Source organism: Carlito syrichta, unplaced genomic scaffold, assembly GCF_000164805.1.
Source record: "Carlito syrichta isolate Samal-C Ts95f unplaced genomic scaffold, Tarsius_syrichta-2.0.1 Scaffold314254, whole genome shotgun sequence".
Taxonomy (NCBI): domain Eukaryota; kingdom Metazoa; phylum Chordata; class Mammalia; order Primates; family Tarsiidae; genus Carlito; species Carlito syrichta.
Window position 1 is genome coordinate 637,775 of NW_007258350.1, and position 22,579 is coordinate 660,353.

The 22,579-nt window shown below is 41.9% G+C and overlaps 1 protein-coding gene across 3 annotated transcripts in view; it reads left to right on the top strand.

The window, feature by feature from the left end:
• SVIL (supervillin) overlaps window positions 1-22,579 on the top strand; it is a 190,144-nt gene that overhangs the window by 119,607 nt on the left and 47,958 nt on the right. Inside the window, exons 9-17 of one of the 3 annotated variants that reach the window (XM_021719136.1) lie at window positions 3,381-3,551; window positions 4,243-4,277; window positions 4,847-4,908; window positions 5,395-5,534; window positions 7,573-7,668; window positions 9,243-9,480; window positions 9,928-10,504; window positions 11,348-11,573; window positions 17,924-18,053. In XM_021719136.1, coding sequence (XP_021574811.1) covers window positions 3,381-3,551; window positions 4,243-4,277; window positions 4,847-4,908; window positions 5,395-5,534; window positions 7,573-7,668; window positions 9,243-9,480; window positions 9,928-10,504; window positions 11,348-11,573; window positions 17,924-18,053 — 1,675 coding nt within the window. The remainder of the gene's footprint in view (window positions 1-3,380; window positions 3,552-4,242; window positions 4,278-4,846; window positions 4,909-5,394; window positions 5,535-7,572; window positions 7,669-9,242; window positions 9,481-9,927; window positions 10,505-11,347; window positions 11,574-17,923; window positions 18,054-22,579) is intronic. The other 2 variants (XM_021719137.1, XM_008071246.2) reach the window with 2 other exon arrangements.

Sequence of the window (22,579 nt, forward strand, 5' to 3'; positions counted from 1 at the left end):
TGAGTGCTTCCTCCCTGCCCCCCGCCCGCCTTGCCTTTTCACACATCAGCTAACGCTCACCCTCCCTTGCCTTCTTGTTAATGACAGCCTGTTTGAAAATCATGTGTTCCCAAAGGAACGACTGGGAGTTACTTTCTAATCATCTGCATTCCTCCTCCCTTATCCATGCTAATGGTGGTTCTCCTTCCTCCTCTTTTTTCCCTCTTTCTGATTGGTAATCCTTTTCCTATACCTGCCTACTAGCTGCTTTCTCACCCACTCACACAGTAGTAAGCACCTAGTCAGCCCCCTGGGGCTACTCTCTTCTTGGGTTAGACTAACCAGGCAGCATCCTATCTGGTCAGTTTCCTCCTCTGCCCAGCCCTTCCAGCCCCCTTTTTCATGTCTCCTCATCTCTAAACCAGTAGCTAATTTTTAGCTGTTAAATTTGGGACATGTGGTTTTAAAACCAAACAAAACCCCCTATCGTTTCATTTTTAAGATTGGGGGCAGGGAGAGGCGGGAGAAGTAAGAATGAGTAAGTCATGGGAAGGACAAAGCGCCCATCTATTGAGTTTCTAACAGTCACTTTGTTCTGGGCTGAGGACAACATTTAGATTGTCTCTGATTAGAAGCACACATTCCACAGGAGAACTTGAATCACATTTCAGTGGTCTTTTGATTAACAGAGCTTATAAATATGAAAGCCTCCAACATTGGCTAGTTTCTGGGAAAAATAACTTGAAATGCTTTCTTTTTATGTGTCTTTGATTTTTCTTTAATGAAGTATATACAGAGATACCCTGCCTCTTATGTTAATAATAATAATAAGCATTTCTATCAAATTTAGCAGGATGCATTTGGTGTCATTAAAGAAACTCTTCTTTTCCATAAAGTATATATCATGAATAATTATTTTTGCCAACTAATCTTAAATAAATAAAGGTGCCACATTTTTCTTAGAAACCACTTTTCCCACTCCCAAAACTATTTCCTTTTTGAAGGTTATTTCCCATCAGTAATCCATCCTCAAACAGTTTGAATGGTTTCTCCTTTCTCACTACATGGTATTTCAAAAAGTAAAAATAAGAACCAGTTAACACTATTCAATGTTGACTCTTTTTTTAAACACTGAGCCATATGCTTTGCAAACATCACATTTATTTCTGTTTAAAAGGGAAAGCAACTGAGACTTAGGAAGGGCAGGTAAGTTGCCCATGACCACACAGCTAGAGCTAGCTGAGGCAGGGTTTGAACCCAGGTCTCTCAGGACTCCACAGCTCAAACTCTTGTCTACTCTGCTCCACAATAATGGAAAGCAGTCTATAGCTTTTGAAATGGATTTCAGCTTTTCTCTCAGATATTTAAATAACTCTAGAAACAACTGGAGCAATCTCTTTTTAAACTAGTTTTTAACTAAGGTCATACAGCAATCTCACAAGGGGGAAAATGTTCATTAGTTCTTTCAACAGGTATATTTTCCTCTCTCATCCTTTCGGTGCTACAGTTGTTAGGAATGGCCATGTGTCTTATGAATGCTCTTGTCTGTTATCTACATTGCATGAAAAAGCTTGGGAAGATTTAGTTGAATGCTTCAAAACAGAGGTGATTTTTTTCCCTGTATTTTGAGCTCAAAAAGCATAAATAATCACGAATGCTCTTACATTTTCAGGAGACAATAAAATTACAACGTTTGGTCAATGGGTGTATATAGGCCTGGAACGTCCCCCTACAGTTTGTATTCTGGCCCTATGCGTGTGGGCAGCTCTCTGATTCAAGGCACCAGCCTCTTTGTGCCCTAATGCATGCAGGTGTTATGCATTAATGAGCTTGTCTGTGACTTCTGAGTATTTATTTGGTCAGAAAGAACCCGTTGTCCCCCAGGATAGCACTTGACCCCTCTCAGCATTACAGGAGTAGAGTTAGTTTTACCCTGCATGGTCATATGTGTGCAAATTTGGAAACTCAAGTCAAAATCATTCATCTGGCAAGTAATAGGTTCCTGACATTACAGACCAGAATGGTTTCTCACAAGTGGTCTCTCTTTGGGTTGGTTTCCTTTCACTGGTTATCTGTGATCCACGCATGCTTTCCTCCCTTAAAGTAGTTACTGCATTTTGCAAGTGAAATCCTTTTTCTTTCTTAAAGAGTTAAAGTTAGAGAAAAATTGGTGAAAGAGGAGAGTGCTCGCAACAGCCCTGAACTTGCCTCAGAGTCCGTAACTCAGAGGAGACGTCAGCCAGCCCCAGCCCATTACGTGTCCTTTCAGTCTGAACACTCCGCCTTTGATAGGGTCCCCAGCAAGGCAGCAAGCTCTGCACGACAGCCAATCCGTGGCTATGTCCAGCCAGCAGATCCTGGTCACACTGCCAAACTGGTGACCGTGGAAACCCCAGAAGATGCATCTGAGTGCAGCTGGGAGGAATCAGCCACCCAAAATGTCATAAAACCTTCTGCCTTGAAGGGCCTAGAAAGTGAGAGAACGGATACCCCAGTTCTCCATGTCTGTGACTCAAAAGCAGCAGAAGATGTGCTCTTCACTGAAGCTCCGGAGAAAAGCAGCAAGCCACTTTTTGTGTTGGAGGATGATGGGCTTGCGAAAAGCCAGGAAGAACCCTCCAGCAGTGAGGACTTGGGCAAGCCAGCTGCTAGCTCAGTCACCTTAGACCTCGAGAAGGAACTACAAGATGTGCCACACCCACCTCAATCCCAGCACCAGCCCACCGAAAGAACGGGCAGGAGTGAAGTGGTTTTGTACGTTCAGAGTGAGTCTGTGTCCCAAGAAGCCAAACTGACCAGTCACAGGAAGGAATCCTTGACGAGGAAGCACAAGGTCCGCACCCGCTCGCTGTCTGATTATACAGGCCCCCCTCAGCTCCAGGCCTTGAAGCACAAGGGCTTGGCTTCACAGCGAGAGCCAGAGCAACAGGGTTCCAAGGCTGAAGGGCCCTATGGGGATGTTGGCATGCTGGACACAAAGGTCTCTGTGGCCCAGCTCCGGAGTGCATTCCTGGAGTCTGTCAACGCCTGCAGAAGACCTGACCTGTAGGTGATGTGTCACACGTCCTCCCGATGTGTCACTTGCACGTCCTTGGCAAAATGACTCACTTCTCGACTTGTGTTGTGTCCTGCATCGAGTCATATTAGCTTAGCTCACAAGTGTGTGCAGGGCAACTGTCCAGGAAATGGCTCAGAAACTACCATTCTGCTTCTGCCTACTAATGGGGAACTGGCGTATTGTGTCGCTGGAATGTTCCACCTCCTTACATGCATGGTGGAGGCATGCAGGGGGGATTAATGGTATCTGTGCCTGCCTCACGGAGATGCATAAACCCTTGCTTTATTCTCTTTCTCTGTCTTCCTGCTTCCCGTCTGCACACTCTCTACTCTGATTCTAAAAGCCAATCGTGGGTGGAGAGGTCAGCTGAAGGAGTTGGCTTGCCCACTGGAATGGAACGGGAGCCAGGGCCCCGGAAACCAAGACGCTATTTTTCTCCTGGTGAAAGTAGAAAAACTTCTGAGAGATTTAGAACTCAGCCTATAACCTCAGCAGAACGAAAGGAATCCGATAGGTAGGCCTGTGTATATGTAGTTTTTTAGTCTAGAAATATGAAAGCAACAATACCGGATTTTGACCACACCAATGGTTTACCTAGGATGTTGGAGATACCATAATTCTTCCATCTACTTATAAGGGACACTCATTTGGCTTATTTAAATGTACTTTTAAAGAATGTCAACCTTTACAATGACATTATCATACACAATTTTAAATTGCATTCAGATGGTAAGACGTAAGAAACATTATTTTTCCTCATTGAATGTTTTTCTAATTTTTTTACATGCTCCTGTTAGTCAAGAATTCAAATTGAGTAATCACCAGATTTTACAGTGAAAACAACTAAGGAATTTTATATTCTTTTTATAAATGCCTGCCTGCTTTGAGTTTTGTATTAAATTATTATATATTGCATAGAAATGTTAGGTTTGTCTAAAAACATATCATCAGGTATGTTTAGTAAGTTGGACTTGACCCAGGTCTTTCTCCACGAGGTTTGTGCCTGACTGGGCTTGTGAGCACACACACTCCACAGCATCAGTTAACAACTTTACACATGTATTCACAACTAAAATTGCTACCAGGAGGAGATTTCTTAAGACAGTTTAATTGCATTTTATTTTTACTTTTAATATGATGTCTTATTTGAATGGTCTACTCCCACCAGCTAATTTATTATTATTATTTGCTAATGTTTTTCCCAGGTGTACTTCAAATTCAGAAATGCCAACTATTGAGGGCAAGTATCTGTTTTCCTTTTTAAAAATCTTTTTATTGTCTCTTCTAAATTAGATTTAAATAATAAGATTTGTGACTTTAGGGGAGAATTAAATAATAGAGCATATCAGCTTCCTCCTTTTCTGTAGATTATCTCTCTGTGAATATAATAAAACCCCAAATTTTTAGATGAGCCTTTCCTTATTTTTGAGAGGAATCAGAGAACTGTGGAGTGAACGATATAAAAACAACCGATTCAAACCAAAGATGCAGGCTTTTCTTATTTGCAGCTGATATTTAAAAATAAGATATTTCCTCTATAAATCTATTCTTAAATCTCAATTAGACAAATATTGCAGTAGAAACCACTATCTGGAGAGTTTGGTTGGTTTGAACTGCAGTGAAAATCAGTACCCTTTCACTAAGCAGAAAGAATGGGCCCCCCACAAGGGGAAGCTATTACCAATTATTATTTTAGTATACCTTCTCTTGTATTCAAAGGATTTCCAGGTCAGCCTTAAGAAAACTTTTCAGAGACTTGGCTTACATTTTCCAATGACATTCAGTTTTTTATTTTGTGACTTTTTGCAGATGAAGGAAAAGTGGATGAACGAGCCAAGCTGAGTGTTGCTGCCAAGAGGTTGCTTTTCAGGGTAAGGTGTACTGACATGCTCGATTAGAAATCCTAACCCCTGGCTAGGTGTGGCTATGCAATCCCAGTGTTTTGGGGAGACTGAGGCAAGAGGATTACTTGAGGCCAGGAGTTGGTGGTAACAGTGAGCTGGAATTGTGCCATTACACTCTCCAGCCTGGGGGACAAAGTGTGACTCTGAAGAAAGAGAGAGAGAGAGAAAGAAAAAGAAATTGTAACCCCCAAGAAGAAAGACTCCCACAGACCCAGTCTGCTCCCTGCACCTCTGACACTTTAAGGCCCTCCTGGACCAGGCCCACCTGCCATTCTTTCCTAGTCTTTGACCGTGGCCACCCTGTGGACACAGCATGAATGTATGCTTCTGACAATGATGCATGACTTTCATCCAAATCCACCTGCAAGTCCTGTGAGAGAACAGCGTAGAGGCGTTTTGCTGTCCCATTTTCTTTCCTCGTTTTATAAGGATTCCCAATGTTTCTAATCTTAGGAAATGGAAAAGTCATTTGATGAACAAAATGTCCCAAAGCGACGTTCAAGAAACGCAGCTGTGGAGCAAAGGCTGCGTCGTCTGCAGGACAGGTCTCTCACTCAGCCCATCACCACTGAGGAGGTGGTCATTGCAGCCACGTAAGTCCCCATTGCATTTTCTTGGCCTTGGTTGTAACATCTTTTATTTTAAAAAAATAAATAAATAAGCCCCCTACATACAAACCTTCAAGTTACAGACTTTTAACAATCACACCTACAGTTTTTTTAATATATTATTTCTCCCCACCAGGTGTCAGTGTAGCCTGTTAAATACATACAGTACTATTATAGCTAATTTGTTAATTGGGTACCTAGGCTAATTTTGTTGGATTTAAAACAATTTGGACTTATAAATACACTCTCGAAATGGAATTCGTTTGTATGTTGGGGGCTTCCTGTTCATTTAAAGAGTTTGAAATAAAAATGAGGCAATAGGGAGATGGTTTAGCTAGAAGACACAAAAAAGGTGTTTTGGGATTTTGTTTTACTACTGTCTCTTTAAACTCTGTCATGGGATGTATTACCTATTGTAGCTCCTAGAAAAACAGAGGAATTTTGCCTAGTTTGTTTTTGTTTGTACACCTTTTTTAAAAAGTCTCTTTTACAATGGAATTTATAAAACATGAATGTGGATGGATTAGTTTAATGAGCCCCAGCTTTCACTGCTGGCCGGGCTTGTGCTACCTTAATTCCCATCCACTAACCCTTCCTCCCGCATTGCTTTCAGGCAAACCCCAGACGTTTTATCATTTCATCCATAAATATTTCAGTATGTATCTCTAAACTATAAGGGTTTGTTTTGTTTTTAAATAATCATCAACAATTTTTAAATTGATTAACTGTTTGATAATCTCCCAAACTACTTCAGTTTTGAGCAATATGTTCTAACGTATTCAGTTATTTTCAAAAGTAATTTATTCAGAGATAATTGTTTCAATCGGGTGAACATTTTTATTCTTTTTTGTTGTTGTTGTTGTTGTTGCTGTTTTTGTTGTTTTTGTTTTTGTTTAGTTGAGGACTCACTCTGTCTCCCAGACTGGAATACAGTGGCACAATTGTGGCTCACCATTGCCTTGACCTCTTGGGCTCAAGTGACCCTCTGCCTCAGCCTCCTGAGTAGCTGGAACTACAGGCACATGCCACCATGCTTGGCTAATTTTTTTAAAAATTCTTTTGTAGAGACAAGACCTTGCTATGTTGCCCAGGCTAGTCTCAAACTCCGGGCTCAAGCAGTCTTCCTGTCTTGAGCTCTCACAGTATATATCTTACAGGTGTGAGCCACCATGCCCAGACTTTGTTCGTTTTTTTAAAGATTGTTTTTGTACTTCCCCTGGATGCACACACACCTTCCTAAAAAAAGAAAAAAGGAAAAAAAAAGAAAATGAAGCTCATTTCATTCAGGGCATTCACATCCCAAGAGGCCTCTGTGTCAGAGCCCACCCTATGGCCCTGCTATAGTCAGTAGCCTGCACCTCTAGCCCCAGCTGATTCAGGTGCATTTGCTGATAAGTACAGCAACAGTCTTGCTCTCATGAGGAACTCTTAGCAAATCTATTTGTGTTTTTTAAATATATATGTGTATATATATATATTTATGTTTATATATATACATATATATACACATATATATATGTTTGACTAGTTAGTGTAAAATAAGGAGCAGCCAGTCATGGGAGCAAAACAATAAATATAGGGAAAAATTATCTCCTTTCAAAGCTCAGTGAAACATCTTTGATGTGTTTATAAATTATATGAAGACACTGAGTCTTTAAAATTAGATTGAGAACAACATTCTGAAACACGAGCATACTCTAGTGATTTGCGGATGGCTAATATTAACTTTTTTGAATTATTTTTTTAAACTAAGACATGTATTCTAAAGTTAGAGCACATCCTTTCCAAGCTTGGAAGTACCTATTCTTACTCTATCTGCTTTGGGTTGCCTCTGTCTCTTACTTTCTGTGTTTGTAATTGCTTTTCAGGTTCCTAGGTGACCTTTTTCCTTCCAAAGTATTTAGCAAATAATTTTGTCAAAATGTTTACTTTAACGTTTCTGAATGGAAAACGATGCTATCCTTAATGCTGCTTTTCTTCTCTCTCCTCATGAATGTTCCTTCTTTGGCAATTGCTTTTAAAGTGAACCTATCCCTGCTTCGTGTTCTGGGGTCCCCCACCCCGTAATGGCGAGACTTCCCAGTCCCACTGTAGCTAGGAGCACTGTGCAGCCTGCCAGGTACTGGACAGAAGGAGCTGCATGTGGCGCCTGGTGCTGAGGTGCCGGATGGCAGACGCATCTCAGAGTCTTGAATGTCTTTCCTTTGTTTGACAAACAAGTCAGTGCAGTGAGTTCCGGGAATGTGTGGCATTTTGTTTTGTCATAGTGCAAGGTACTGATAACTTCATGTAGGCCTGCATGGGCAAACATCTCGTCTCTCCGCTTACATTGTGTGTTGGAACTAGGATCACGCTAACTCACTGATCCATTTGTTTTGTTTCTGTTTTTCATGACATTAATCATCCCTAAACAATTTCATTCTTCACCTAAACCACTAGCACTTCATAAAGGTTAATAGAAAAATGGGGTATTAATGGGAATGTTAAAATACTGATAAGACCCAGTTTTTTTTTTAAACACATGTGGACATAAATACATGTTTAAAACAATCTTCCCTGTTTCTAGATCATAGAGAGACAATGCCATTATATTTGGGAACTGGGGAAGTAACAATTTACGGCATCTGGATATCAATGTCTTGCTATTTTGTTTTAAATTGTGGTGTTATAAAATTTTGTCCTTAAGTGGTGGAAAGATCCCCTTTATTTTACTGTTGTGGGCCCAAACACAAAGACTTAAAAATAATGCGAATGCGGGGTTAGAGCTACCCTACCCCCAACCCCCCAACCAGGATGTGGGTTCCCTAGGTGAGCAGGCTGCACCAGACCCAAGCAGGGCTCTGCTCAGGTTGCCTGCATCACCAGCCTCATTGTCCACCAGGACACAGGCCACTCCTTGGTCAGGAATAGCCTGTGAATTGGTACTTAATTGGAGCCAAGGCAGAATGTACTTATCTGAGATTAGATTTGCTAGTGGCAGAATTTGCAGTGACCATGTGGACTAGAAGCCCTCCTTTTCTTCCACCTGGAAGTTAGAGGGACTTACGGTCACCTGAAATTGTCTACACTTTTCTAACTACTGGAATTACAGATTTAAGTATATTTTAGAAAACTGGTAGAAACCTATGAGAGAAAATGCTGCACCAAATCAGTGAAAGATTCTTTAAAATTAGGCCATTTGTGTTTAGCAAGTGAAAAGTCAGATCCCTGAATTGGAGATTATATTGCTGACAGATGACTACATTATTTTCTAATTATTTCAAATGAAAAGACCACCCTCTCAACTGCATCTTTACATAATGTCTAAATATGCCATAGGCAATGCCTTGCAAGTTCCTTACTCATTATAATACTCCTTATTCATTATAATACTAAAACTGTGAATTCTTTCTCTAGGATAAGGTATAGCAAGGCTGACTTCAATTTCTTAAATAGGAAACTGATTTTTAAGAAATAATTCAGAGATAAAAATCTGCATTTTATGGAATTGAGAATGCTACTGTCTAATGCCTGCTCCACTAGTCACTGTTTTGTTTAATAGCTAAACAACCACCTGCCCCTGCCCTAAATTTATGTTGGGAAAAATTAACCCTTTGCAAAATTAAATGACACTTTAAAGAAAGCTAACATAGACAATTAGCAGTGGGCTTTTACTTGTTTTTATCCATGTTACTGACTCTGTATTCCTTTCAGACTGCAGGCTCACCAAAAGGCTTTCGCCAGGGACCAGGCAAGCGAGGGCACAGATTCTGCTGAACCCGCAGAACCTGATTCCTCCACTCTGAGCTTAGCTGAGAAGTTGGCCCTGTTTAACAAATTGTCCCAGCCAGTCTCGAAAGCTATTTCTACCCGGAACCGAATAGACATTCGGCAGAGGAGAATGAATGCTCGCTATCAGACCCAACCGGTCACACTGGGAGAGGTGGAACAGGTGGGTGTGCTGTCAGCTAATCCAGTCTGTGTGTGTGTGTGTTCTTAAAATATAGAAGCAGTATCATCATAGGTGAATGGTGTGATTAGGGCAATCTGCCGGTAAACTGTGTCAACTACAGGCGACTTGGTCAAAACTCCATTCCTAAGAAAGATAACCATGTGTGTTTCTTTTTTCTTGTTTTCATCATTTGCTTGCTATGAAATCATGTGGAGAGAGTCCAGATGAAAGTGGAGAGAAAAAAAACAGTATGCACAACCTGCCTTTCACCCAGGGGACTTTATTTAATGAGCTGTCTTATGTAACTATGTCCAGGAGTGGTTTTTCACTAAGATAAGCAGTAGAACTGCATCAAATACAGTATTCCAGTCTATGTGAACTCATAAACCAGGATTTATGCAGTCACTTTTTTAATCAACTTTTTACTTTTTAACTGTATCCTCCCAGGTACAAAGTGGAAAGCTGATTCCTTTCTCACCTACGGTCAACACGTCTGTATCCACCATGGCCTCTACAGTTACTCCGATGTATGCTGGGGATCTTCGAACAAAGCCCCCTCTTGATGACAATACAAGTGCCACTGACTATAAGTTTTCTTCTTCGATGGAAAATTCAGATTCTCCAGTGAAAAGCATTCTGAAATCACAAGCTTGGCAGCCTTCGGGAGAAAGTGGTGGGAACAAAGGAGTGTTGAGAGAATTTGGAGAGACAGAAAGCAAGAGAGCTTTGACAGGCGGAGACAGCAGTGCTAAGAAGTATGGGTCCTTTGAAGAAGCAGAGCCTTCTTACCCCATCCTTAACAGAGTCAGGGAAGGAGACAGCCAGAAGGAACCTAAATATGCTATTCTGAGAAAAGGAAGCCTGGAACTAGCTAATCCTTCCCTCGCCCATCTTGATGATGAACTGAAGGAATTTTCCACTCCTAAAACTAATGCACAAGGAAACTCGGACTTGAAGGACAGGCAGCCCTTTGAAGAGAAGGGGGACGTGGAGAATGTCATGAAAAGAAAGTTTTCACTAAAAGGTAAGTTACGATTGCTTCCTGAAGTTTTAGAAAGCAGTTGGGTTTCTAGTTTCTGCTTGATTTGCCATATGTTTCTGTGATCGCTTTCAACTAAATGATGAAGGCAGTTTACAACTAGAATTAGTTAAAAGTTCAGTGTGAATCATACTTTCTCTCAGACTTCAGAATGTCAGATTCAGGCTGTGGGGGGAAGGCTTCCTTGATTCATCAAGTTTACAGCAGTAAAAAAAACCTGACGCCCTTTGACACATCGCGATAAGGGGTTCAGATGACTTTTTCACGTTAACTCACACAACAGCCTCCAGAGCTGCTTAACTCTGCCGTCGCCTTTTATACATTGATGACCCAAAGTTCCAGGGCTGAGTAAGACCAGAGGATAAAGACTCAAACCCAGTCTCTGGATTTCCAGACTCTTTCTACACTCCAGTTTTGCAGACTAGCATATTCTGCTGCATAAGACTTTCATCCTCTTTAAACATTTGCATAAAACGATACCATATAAGCTGTCATAAGAGTTTTGTTTTATGAGCACAGTGCATTTGAAATGTGTAAGTATTGTCTGGGAGAAGTAGAAACATCCTGCAGTGAATAGGTCACACTAGCTGCCTGTGTCTTGCACAAGAGAGAGACCAACTGTCACTGTTTGGCTGTGTGGGGTCATCCACTGGAAAGTTTGGTTTTCTGAGAGTATAACATGCTACACATTTGCATAAACCCCAGTGGATTGGGTAGCTCGAGCGCCCAGGGATCAAACTCCAAGGGCTGCACTGCTGAGGGAAGTGGAGTAGCTGGAAGAACGCGTGCTGGAGGAGTAAGTGCTAATGTTGCTCCCTTCCTTCCCAGCGGCTGAGTTCGGGGAGCTGACTTCTGAGCAGACAGGTACAGCTGCTGGGAAGACTGTTGCTCAGACCGCAGCCCCCGTGCCCTGGAGGCAGCAAGATTCTTCAGAGCAGCCCCAGGAGAAGCACTATAAGAGTCCATGCGCCATGTTTGCTGCAGGAGAGATCAAAGCACCAGCAGGGGAGGGCATCCTTGATTCACCCAGCAAAACTATGTCAATTAAAGAAAGGTAACGAGAGTCTCTGACCCAGAGTAATCCTACTGGGGAGGAAGTTACAACTTGCTTTTAGAGAAAGATCTCGGTGATGAGCCAAGAGATGAAATCACAAGCTCAACTACCTAGGAGATGTGCTGTTGGCCTAGAATCATCCTAGTGGCTGAGAGGGAACTGCATTGCCCCCATGCCGGCTTTGCTGAAAGCGCCAGTTCCAGACTCAGATGAGGAGACAAGTAGATGCAGACTTCTGCTTACTTCACCTGTTTGCCTCTACTGTTCTGATTTCTTTTTCGTATTGAATTATTTGACTACCTAGTGATGGGAGTGATGGGAGCTGAGATCTCGACCCCTTCCCTTCAAATGTGCATGGTTCTAACAGAAGGCACACACCACTTGTGGCTTTATAAATATACGTTGAGGAGGCAAAGATGGATTTGGATATAGGGTATGCCTCTTTACGAACAGAATCCAAGTTCTGTATACTTTACAGGAAGCAAAATGGGATGTTTCCTAAACGGCATTTAGAAATTTTATATTAGGTCATAGATATGAAAGATAACAGATGAGTATCAAGTAACACTTGTAACCTCATTTCATTCAAAAGAATGATGTAGAATTGAGAGACTATGTTTAAGTGGGACAATACAGAAATCGGAACTAAATTATTTTCAGAATGTGTTTTCCTTGTTAACCTTTAACCGCAGTTGAATTAAGCAGTAAAAGATACAATCGTGGGAATAAACTCAATGTTTGATAGCAAAATCAGGTGACTATACTCAACAAAAATGTATTATACTTGGGTGATAGACATGCTAAATGACCCGACTAGATCACTATGCATTAAGCACATGTAACAAAATTTCTCATGCACCCCCTAAGTTTGTACAAGAAAAGAGAAAATCTTCAGTAGGAAAAAAAAAAACCATACGATAGTAATAGGAAGACTGGCTGAAGAAATGTCACATCAACTCCCCAAGATAATTAGAAGCCACCCCTTAGCACTGTCTCAAGGAGGTTTCTGGCCCAGTCTGCTCACAATCATGGCAGTAAGGAGTGCTTGTCAGTATTCAGCTCTTCTGCTAATTTGTTAAAATAAAAGTTTTAGAAAGCACAAGGGCCACTTTATTTAGCAACTATGTGTGTAATGAATTAGGCTAATACAAGATAGTTGCAAGTGGTCTTTCCCCTTACCTTGACCTTACTTTAATATGTACTTTGCTGAAAATAACTAAGCTACATATTTTTATAACCCATCTGTAGTAGCTTTTCCCCTGTGTGTTAAAATGAAATAATGATGGTTGGCCTATTTAAAATAAGAATGTTATTCATATATTTATTTGGGCTTTTCTTTCTTGAGGTGACATATAAAATCATAGGACTTTCAAACTTTATTCTAACTATCTCTGACTGCCTCATTTTACCAAAGGAGGGGGTTTTCGCTCCAGTAGCCTCTAGAGCCATGCAGTAAATAGAAACCCCAGGAACGTGTCTCCGCTTCTCCCCTGGTCCCTGTGGCAAGACTGCAGTGTGTTCAGATCAGTGTCATAGCAGCCAGACAAGTTTTTTCTCATCTGGAGACTATGGTAGAACAGAAGTTCCAGCAAGATAGCAGGTAAAGATCCATCCTCCTTCTTTAAGGATTTTCTCAATTCATATGTTCTTCATGTGACTTGTTTCAAATTACAGTTACACTTTCAAATTTCAGCTTCTAAGGACTAGAGCCTGGAATTTACAGATTTTCTTCATCATTTTTTCTAAGCAGCTGCGCTCTAGGGAGTGCAGTTCTAGCTTCCTAAACCCTGTGGTGTCCTTCCCTCTCCTGTCAGGACTTGGCTATACCAAGTTGTCCATACTGGGTGTCGCATGTGGCCTTGGCATTTCCCGCATGGGAGTTCAGTTAGTGCTGAAGGCAGCTCTCAGATAGAGGCAAATTTCCCCCCCATTTTTGTGGACAAAAAGTGTGGAAACTAAAATTATAGGAAATCTTCCACATATTCTGTTTTTAGAATAGGTTTGATGCTCAAGAAAACATATCCAAAAGTCCTTTTGCCTTTTTAAAAATTTTTTTCTGGCATCTAGAATGTCAAATTTGAACCATAACCAGCATAAAACTTAGAATGCACTCAGTTTTTTCCACTGGATTGATTTAATCACTGTTTCATAACTGTCTAAATTATTTAAGTTTAAATTGGCCCTGTTTGGGGACTTCTTGAGAAGCTTTGTGGGTCAAATAACTCTTATTTTATTTAGGGATAAAACCTCTTAAAATGATGCCTTTAGAAATATTACTTTCACAATTGCTGAAGCAGCAGCATCTGAACATTTATATTTGGGGGAGAAGAATTTTGGAAAAGGGAAAAAAAACCATCCTTTCACTTTGGGGAGTTGGTGGGGTGTAAAGACTTAGTGGGACTCCCTGAACGGTGAAGAACCACTTCGTGCCTCTCTCTAGCCTCTGGACTGGCAGGGGACACCTGGGCTCTCTGTGTGCCCCCCTCCATCCACCCTTCTGCACTACACCCAGCCAGAGTCTATGTATAGCCATGTCTTCCCAACAAACTCCAGGTTCTCACCTCGTAGCTGGGAGATCTCAGCCACTAGAGGGCCCCCAGATTTATGTAAGAATAGGAACAGAGCTGTCCTTCCCCTTTGCTCTCTCCTCTTCTGATATTAGATATGTTCCCCATTTAAAAGACATGTTAGTTCACTCCTCTAACCTGCAAGCTAGCCAAGGCCAAGGTCTGATGTGAGTACTCATCAGTGCTATTCAGTTCTATCTGAAATCTGTGAGAGGCCTGTGATTCTCTAAAGTTTCCAAAGAAAGACAAAAGAAAAATCTTATTTAAGGGGGCCTATCCAGTATTGGACCAGCCATGTCTGCTATGAGCCTTAAGCCCTTGTTCTCACCAAGCAGGGCCCTCAGGCCAGAATTCCCTGCTGGAATAATGTGGGCTGTGATAAGAGGAGGAGTCGTTTCCCCATGCAGCCTGGCGAGCACATGTCACAGTGGCCACAGGCCAAGCCCTGGGTGACTGGGCGGATACAGTGCCATACCCTGGGAACCCTGACTGTCAACCCCAGACCTAGCAGATGCCTAGGCTCCCAGTATCGCAGCCCTGCAAATAGCACTTGGACTTGGCAGATGCTAAAAGCGCTGACAGTTGTTTGAATTGCACGAACAGGAATTTATGTTCTATGTGGGCCCAGACGTTTAGCCTCGGCCTTCTTAGAGCATGGCGGTCAGTCGGCAGCGAGTTGGGGCCATGAGATTGCAGGAGGAGAGAACACATTTGGCGAGGTCTCCCACCCTCTTCAGCTTGTTGAACCTCAAGTAGGAAATCTGAGGGGACAGGAATAATACGTTGACATGTTGGTGCATGTTATTTGACAGCTATTCATCATCTGTACTCTAGGCTAGGGCCAGGTTCAAGTACCATACAGGCTCCATTGGAGTGCCGTTTCTTCCATATTATTTTGGTTATTCTGTAGACTTTGGAAGTCCCTAATGATAACCCTGCAAGCACATCTAGAAGCAAAATTTCAGGGTTGCCAGGCCCAGTGGCTCAAGCCTGTAATCCCAGCACTTTGGGAGGCCAAGGCGAAAGGATTGCCTGTGCCCAGGGTTTGAGACCAGCCTGGGTAACTTGGTGAGACCTCATCTCTACCATATATCAAAAAATTAGCTGGGCATAGTAACGCATGCCTGTAGTTTCGGCTATTTGGAAGACTGAGGCAGATGGATCGCCTGAGCCCAGCAGGTCGATGTTGGGGCAGCCGTGAGCAAGCCACTGCACTCCAGCCAGGGTGACAGAGTGAGACTCTGACTCAAAAAAATAAAATAAAAATTTCAGGGTTTTAGAATAGAGGAATTATTTGAAGGCCATCCCGTGATAGGAAGAGCACACTATAGGAAAGCTATAACCCTGTGCTATTTCTGAAGAAAGAAGGCAAAAATGTGTCTAGTTAGCAAATGGACTGGTACAATGACACCAGCCACACACCAGGAGGAGAGGTTTGCCGTCACACCTCTCTGCCCCAACAACGTGTGGTGTAATCTCGGTCAATGGAATCCTTGACTTGTGTGCTCCTGTTCTTCTTTGTCCAAGTGGGAATGGCAGTATCCCATGTCTTAGAGGTTGCTGTGTAGATCTGCAGCATGTAACATGATTCCAGATTCCACAATTTCTTATAAGTCAGTTTTAGATTCCTCAGAACAGCCATCAGGAAAATGATATGGTTATTGAGGTGATGTTGCTGTTGCTCCAGACATTTGGGAGCTTCTTTTCAAGAAGCTCATTATTTTTAATAAGCTCAACTCATGAGGGTAAATTTGATTTTTTTTTAAAAATTACCTTTAATCATTTGGAGTCCAATCTGATTAACAAGGTATATGGTCAAGATAAATAACTACTTGTCTGGGCCAAAGGTGAAGTAAGAGACAACCTGATCCTGAAACCTGTTTGCAAGGAGAATATCAATGAGATGAATGCCTTTCTTCATCAGAGGATGAATTGGAAGTACTTCTTCATTTAGATATTAAAGTATTGACATGCTCACTTTTTGAAAGCCTCATTTAATGACACTTTGAAAACTTTGAAAGCTCTAATGCATCATGTAACCACCAGTTATTTCTTTTAATGATTTGATTTTGTGAGATTCTTTTATCAGAATAAAGCTGACTCGTTTCCAACTGAAGAAGAGATAAATCTTAGCTGTTACATCATATAAAATGCTGCAGATGAAAACATTTGAAGGAACTTAGATTGTGTGTTCAAGTACATGGACTAGTCTTTGTAGCATGCAGAGTGGTTATTAAACATCATAGAATTTAGGACTAAATGGGACCTTGAGCCAAATGGGATCTGCCTTAAATATCTAAGGCAGTATTATGTCAGTCTTATAGAACGGGCACTTGAGATCTTACCTGCTGCCACAAAGCAGAAAGAAAGAGAACAGGAAGGAAGGGGATGGGGGCAGGTTCAGAGTGCGAAGTCCTGCCTCCTTTGGGGAGCTCTTTTCTTTGTGGCTTACTTTCCATACTTTGAATGAATGAATAGACAAGCCTAAGGTATGATTATGTACACATTTGTAGATATAAATGGATTCCTGTTTAAGTATTACTGAATTTGTTTTCTTATTTGCTTAAGAAAACGTTCATCATGGAGTACATTTCATTCCATCTCCAAGTCAAATATTTAATGGCATCAGGAAACTTAGAAGAGGGCCCCTGAGAGATCATCCAGTCCACTTCCTGACAGGACCAGTAAGGATGGGAAAACCCAGAATAAAATTAGTGGCCAAATGGGAACCAGAGCTGATGTACTGCTTACAGATCCACTGTTTGTGGATGATGTGTTAGTGATGCTGAAGAGACCTAGTGCACCAGACTCCATACAGAGGGAAAAGGGTAGAATCATTTCCCCCTAATCTTTACATTGTACATCAACTCAGATGAGTTTAATGACTGCTACTTTTTTTGGCCTTTTATCTTGCTCATGTTTGTTTGTCCAACTTGAATGCCTAAGGCTTCTTCATGCATCATAATTTATAATATGTAAAAAGGTTGGAACAGCCTCATGTTTGTGAAAAGTAACCTTTCATAGGTGATACTATCCAAGCTTTATATCAGGTCACACCGTAGTTGAACTAAAGTAGGTTAAGTAACAGTCTCAACTAATTAGATTCTTTTTTTGTATATGTCTTTCTCTTGAGGAAAGTTGATGTAGTAATTTTTTGAATTGGGTTCATGTAAAATAGTTTCTGTTTTAAGAAGATAGATTGGAAAGTCAAGTTCATTTGTAGGAAAAGAACAGGGCATAGAATACAGGAAGAGAAACAATCATAAACATAAATTTATACCTTTAATTGAAAGGCATGATATTAACAGATTATAAGTGCTTTGTAGCTTTATGTTTTTAAACCCATTTCTGCAATATTTTCTGCAAATAAGAACTGATACACAGCTTTAGTCCTTTACTGTTATTGCAACAAGTGACCAGAAGGGGACAATAGAGGACATTTTTCTCAGGAGGTGGTTCATCTCTTCCTTGCTCTCAGCCCAAAGGCAAAGAAAAAGCAGTTATTCCTTTGCTGGAATGATAGTGCACCTTTATTTGGCAGATAAAAGGTTATCACATTTCAGCTTTGTGTTTCAATCAACTGTAAAGAGTTTGGGGCCGTGTTAGAGGGACTCCATTATTTTTCCAGTTACACTGTCTTCAGAATAAATGAAATTCCAAAAGTTAAAATGAGGTTGCTGTGGTCATTTATTGGCCAAAGACTTCCTGCTTAACTAAATTACGTTTCTGATACAAGTAGGAATTGGTGCTTAACTCTTTTTGGTTGGCATGTTTTCCTGTCAGATTGGCACTGTTGAAGAAAAGCGGGGAGGAAGATTGGAGAAACAGACTCAACAGAAAGCAGGAGTGTGGCAAGGGGCCCACAGCAAGCAGCCTGCACATTCACGAAGTGGGACAGTCACTCACCAGGAAGGTAACGTTCTCCATGTTAGGAAAAAGCACCAGAACTAACTTCATGCTTGGAATTGCGTCTAAGAGACTAGCATGTGTGACTGAACTAATTCCTACTCTGTGAAGCATTCGCGCGTTCATGCCTTTAGGGTACACACTGAGTCTGTCATGCAGTGACTGAAATGGGCCAGAAGGTCAAGTCGTGAGTTGTTCTAGAACTGGACCAGCAACGCCCGCATACCACATCAGCAAGCAAGTGCCCCAGTTTTAAAGTGTGCACTTTTCCCTTGTTTAAAAATCTTCTTAAATGAACGCTGGCTTTAGAATGTCATTAAAGCCTTTATATTGAAAATATTTAATTTACCACTAGTAGTTGTGAGTTGTGTATAAAATAGGGACTTGAATTTCTTATGCAGAGATTTAAAACCTCAGTATAAAAAAATAAGGATATAAATGTGGTCCATGAGTACATAGTTTATAATTTTAAGCATGTTTCACGATGATGCCTTTTATTGAGAATATGCAGCAATTTATGTCACAAGTTTAAACAAGGTAACTCATGGTGGTCAATACTAGCAAGCATTTTACAGGCAAGAGTCTTGCTGTGTTGCTGAATTACAGGTGTCATGATGACCAGCTTCTGACCAGGTGCACACTTTCAAAACTGATGGTGGCTTACCTGTTGGCTGGCCCTGCAATTATAAATGCGCACTCTGGCTGGAGGCAAAGTAACACACTGGTGACAACACTCCCTGGCCAATGTCTAGGATTAATAGTCTTCAAATTGAAAAGAAAAAAAAATGCTTCTAACTAGGTGACACCTGGAGTCCTTCTAGTTCTAAAATAATTTAAACATCTAGAAAAGCAAGAAATCATGAGTGTGCCCTCTAGGCATTAAGAAGCTTACCAAAAAATGGGATATTTGTAGAACTGTGTGTCAGGACCACCAACATTTCTCTGTGCTACTTCTGTGTCTTCATACCTCACATTGGGAAGGCAATTTAAATTATCTTCTTTGAGATAAGGAAGATAATTTAGTCACAAAAAAAAAAACTAACGACTTTTGGTCCTCAGCCATTTGTAAAGTTCTCACATGTAGCGAGATATTAAAAAGTATTCCGATGTGCATACTTTTTTACACACCATGTGAAATTGAGATTTCAAGATTGAGATCCTGAAGCAAAAGAAAACTGGGTTCCTCAAATCATGTGTCCCCACTGGCCACAAGTTTTAAGAGAATCTTGAAATCACTGGTTCACAAATAACGTAAACATAGACCTGTAACTGATGTGTCATGGCACTGTGCAGTGCCCCATATCTTGTTAGTCATTTGTGAAAACTCAAAGACTGCCCAGCCTCGAGGAGCTGGTGGTCCCATAGAACGAGTGGAAATCACAATGCAGCTAAAAAGCCCAAAGCAAGACAGAGTCCTTGTGAACAGGGAAACAGGTACACTACCCAGTGAGAAGAAGGCGGCATCGTCTTAAGCAGTGGAAACCAGAAGTCTTTGAGCAGAGCTTGAGGCCTGACCTGCCCAACACATGGCTGAGGTCTTCAGAAGACAAGAGAGGCCAGCTTACTGCAGTTGCCTGAAGCACAGGGGTTCTCGGCGTGATTTGGGCTGGGGTGTGAAATGCTGTGTCTGGTCACATGGACGCTGCTGCTTCTGCAGCAATAGTGAACTCACTATTCCTACTCCTCCTCAGTGGCCTAGTTCACTCTGGTCTGAGACAATAAGCTCTTTGAAGTTAAAATAAGCCGATCTATTTTAGGCCTTTGTAGCAGACATTGGGGAATCTCAAGTTCTGTTGAGGTCAGATGGCTTTTCAGATGGCCTCTGACAACCCCTTGCTTCATTCCTTCCTGAGGGCCTGCAGTGCATTTCAGTCACCCTCTCGCACTTCTTTAATGTGGTACGTGAGGGCCCTTAAACCTGGCTGTCTTGAGGCAGCCCACAAGCAGCTGAGGAGTACCTGACAGGTCCACTGCTTGCTGGGAGTCTGAATGCTGGCTTGGAGAGGGAGAGATGTTCTTGACATGGGTTGCATGCAGATGGGCCCTTACTGCATGGGGGAGGTCTAGGCTTGCTGATGGAGAGGTGTCCAGGAGAGCAGGTGCCAGAACCTTCCATCTTCACTAGCAAGGGTAGAAAGAAACTGGTGTTAGGGTCAGTTCCTCACTTCCTTCATAGTTCCTGAGTTGCTTTTGCATGTGGTAAGCCTAGAAGTGCAGGAAATGTAGAAGTGTAGGAAATAGAGGGACTCTGGAAGTTGTCTCCATTGCTCCTGTGCAAATGCATGCACCACAGAAGTCAGCAGCATCTAGTAAAAGTATAATGTGAGCCTCTTAAGTCATTTTTAAATTTTCCAGTACTCACATTAAGAAAACATTAAAGGATGTCTTGAAAATCTATCACTGTTTTGTTTCTGTCGAGATTTTGGTCCCCAAAAAAAACAAATTGGAGGTGCTCTCACCAGCATCTTATTTTGGGAACCCTATAGTAAGGATTTGGGGGACCCATTAATAGATTTGAGGGGGACAACCCCTTCGGGCCCCCTCCCACTGTGGGAGCTTTTCTGTCCTCTCAATAAATCCTGCTTTCTCAGCAAAAAAGATTTGAGGGAACTAAGCTAGAGTTTTCATTTCTGTTCTAAAAGATCAGGCATGTCTCAGGGAATGGGAAGCTTAGCAGCAGTTCCTGGCTTTCCAGCTTCAGTCCCTAAAATATGAGAATTGGTGATTTGGAGCTTAAGAGCACTAGTGATTTACCAAGCTGGCTCTGTCCTACCCTCTGAAAAGTCTTTTAGGTACTTTCTCTCCTCCTGCTCCCTCTCCCCTGCTGTGCTTCTCATCTTTCTCCTGTTCTTGGTTAGCTAGGTCAGGCTCACCTGACTTAAAAACAGTTTTGCTCCTTGTCACATATTTCATGATCTCTAAAGATGGAAAAGCCACTGGTGTGTAGATTCAGCCTGGTCTGCACTGTGTGGAATGTGTGCACTTGAGCATGATTTGTGTACAGTTTCCCCCAGAGCAGCTCATTCCACCGAGAGAGAGAGATGAAGCAAAGCAAAGTCTCAAAGAAGTGATTTGGCGGAGTCTCTTTGTTACAACTAAACTGTAGTTATGTATTTGTTTTCACCAAATAATTACTATATTTTTATTTTTTTTGAGTTGGAGCCTCACTCTGTCATCCAGACTGGGGTGCAGTGGCATGCTCACGGCCATCGCAGCCTTCGCAGCCTTGACCTGCTGGGCTCAGATGATACTTCTGCCTCAGCCTTCCAAGTAGCTGGAACCACAGGCATGTGCCACCACCATGTCTGGCTAATTTTTTGATTTATTGCAGAGACTAGGTCTCACCATGTTGCCCAGGCTGGTCTCAAACCTGAGCTCAGGCAATCCTCTTGCCTCTGCCTCCCAAAGTGCTGGGATTATAGGTGTGAGCCACCGCACCTGGCTGCCAAATCATTATTTTAAATTTCAACTCCATTTCGGCCTGTTCAGTGTTAGGCATACACAGTGATTCCCATGCCTTTTGTGAAGGTAATCATCCAGTGTACCAGACTTTTTCCAGGAAATAAAAGCCCTTTATAGACTTGGCCATAAAATGCTGCTCTGTTTCCGAGTTCCCGAGGAGGACTGGCTCTCCTACTGTGAGTAGGTCTGGGGTCAGTAAATCCAGCTAATGAGATCTGTACTGTTCCCAGAACAAGTGCCTGAAAATGCAGGGAAGGTAAATCTGCCACATTCATCTTCTAATTGTCTGCTGTCACTGAAATTCCAAATCACAATTCCAGAGGATGCCGCCATTTTGGAGAGCAAGCTTGGGAGGGAGAGAAAGGCTGATGGCATGCCCTCTAAATGAAAGATGACTACCCAGGGAGGAGCTTACCTGATGTGTGTGCTGCCCCATCACATGAGCATGTGCATGAACCCAGGCACACAGTGCTTGACAATGACTCTGATGCCCCAACAAGCCTCTTGTCTTCCATTACTCTGCAATGTTTCCTGTTTGTTTTAACCTGTAGGAAGAAGGAGGATTTACAGATGATAATGCCATTTCTAATCTGCTTTGGGTAAGCCTGACTCTAACATAGGTGTCCTCCAGATTGGAGCCAGAGTTATACTCGCCATGTGCAATTCTGATCCATGGTGGTTCCCCCATGTGCCCTCCCTGTGAGTTCCGTTATCCCTGCGTAAGACACAGCCTTTGTCCAGAGCGGAGAGCTGATCCTGTGTCCTGAAGTTATTTTCTTAAACATGTAATGAAAATGCTTTAAGGAAGATGGTATTTTATGTTACATGTTAAAACTGTCGATGCAAGTCATGGCTCCCCTCTCTATAACCAACTATCTTGTGTAAATGAACTCATTTAATGATTGCACAAAACTGACTCAAGTGTATTTACTGTGCTTGTGTGGACGTATTCTAGCATTAGCATTCAAGGAAGGACTCTCTTGAAAAGAGAACTGAAATTGCAATGAGTCCATTAACATTCTGTTAGAAAAGCCATTGTTTGTCTCCCTACCCCCAACCCCCACCCCCACC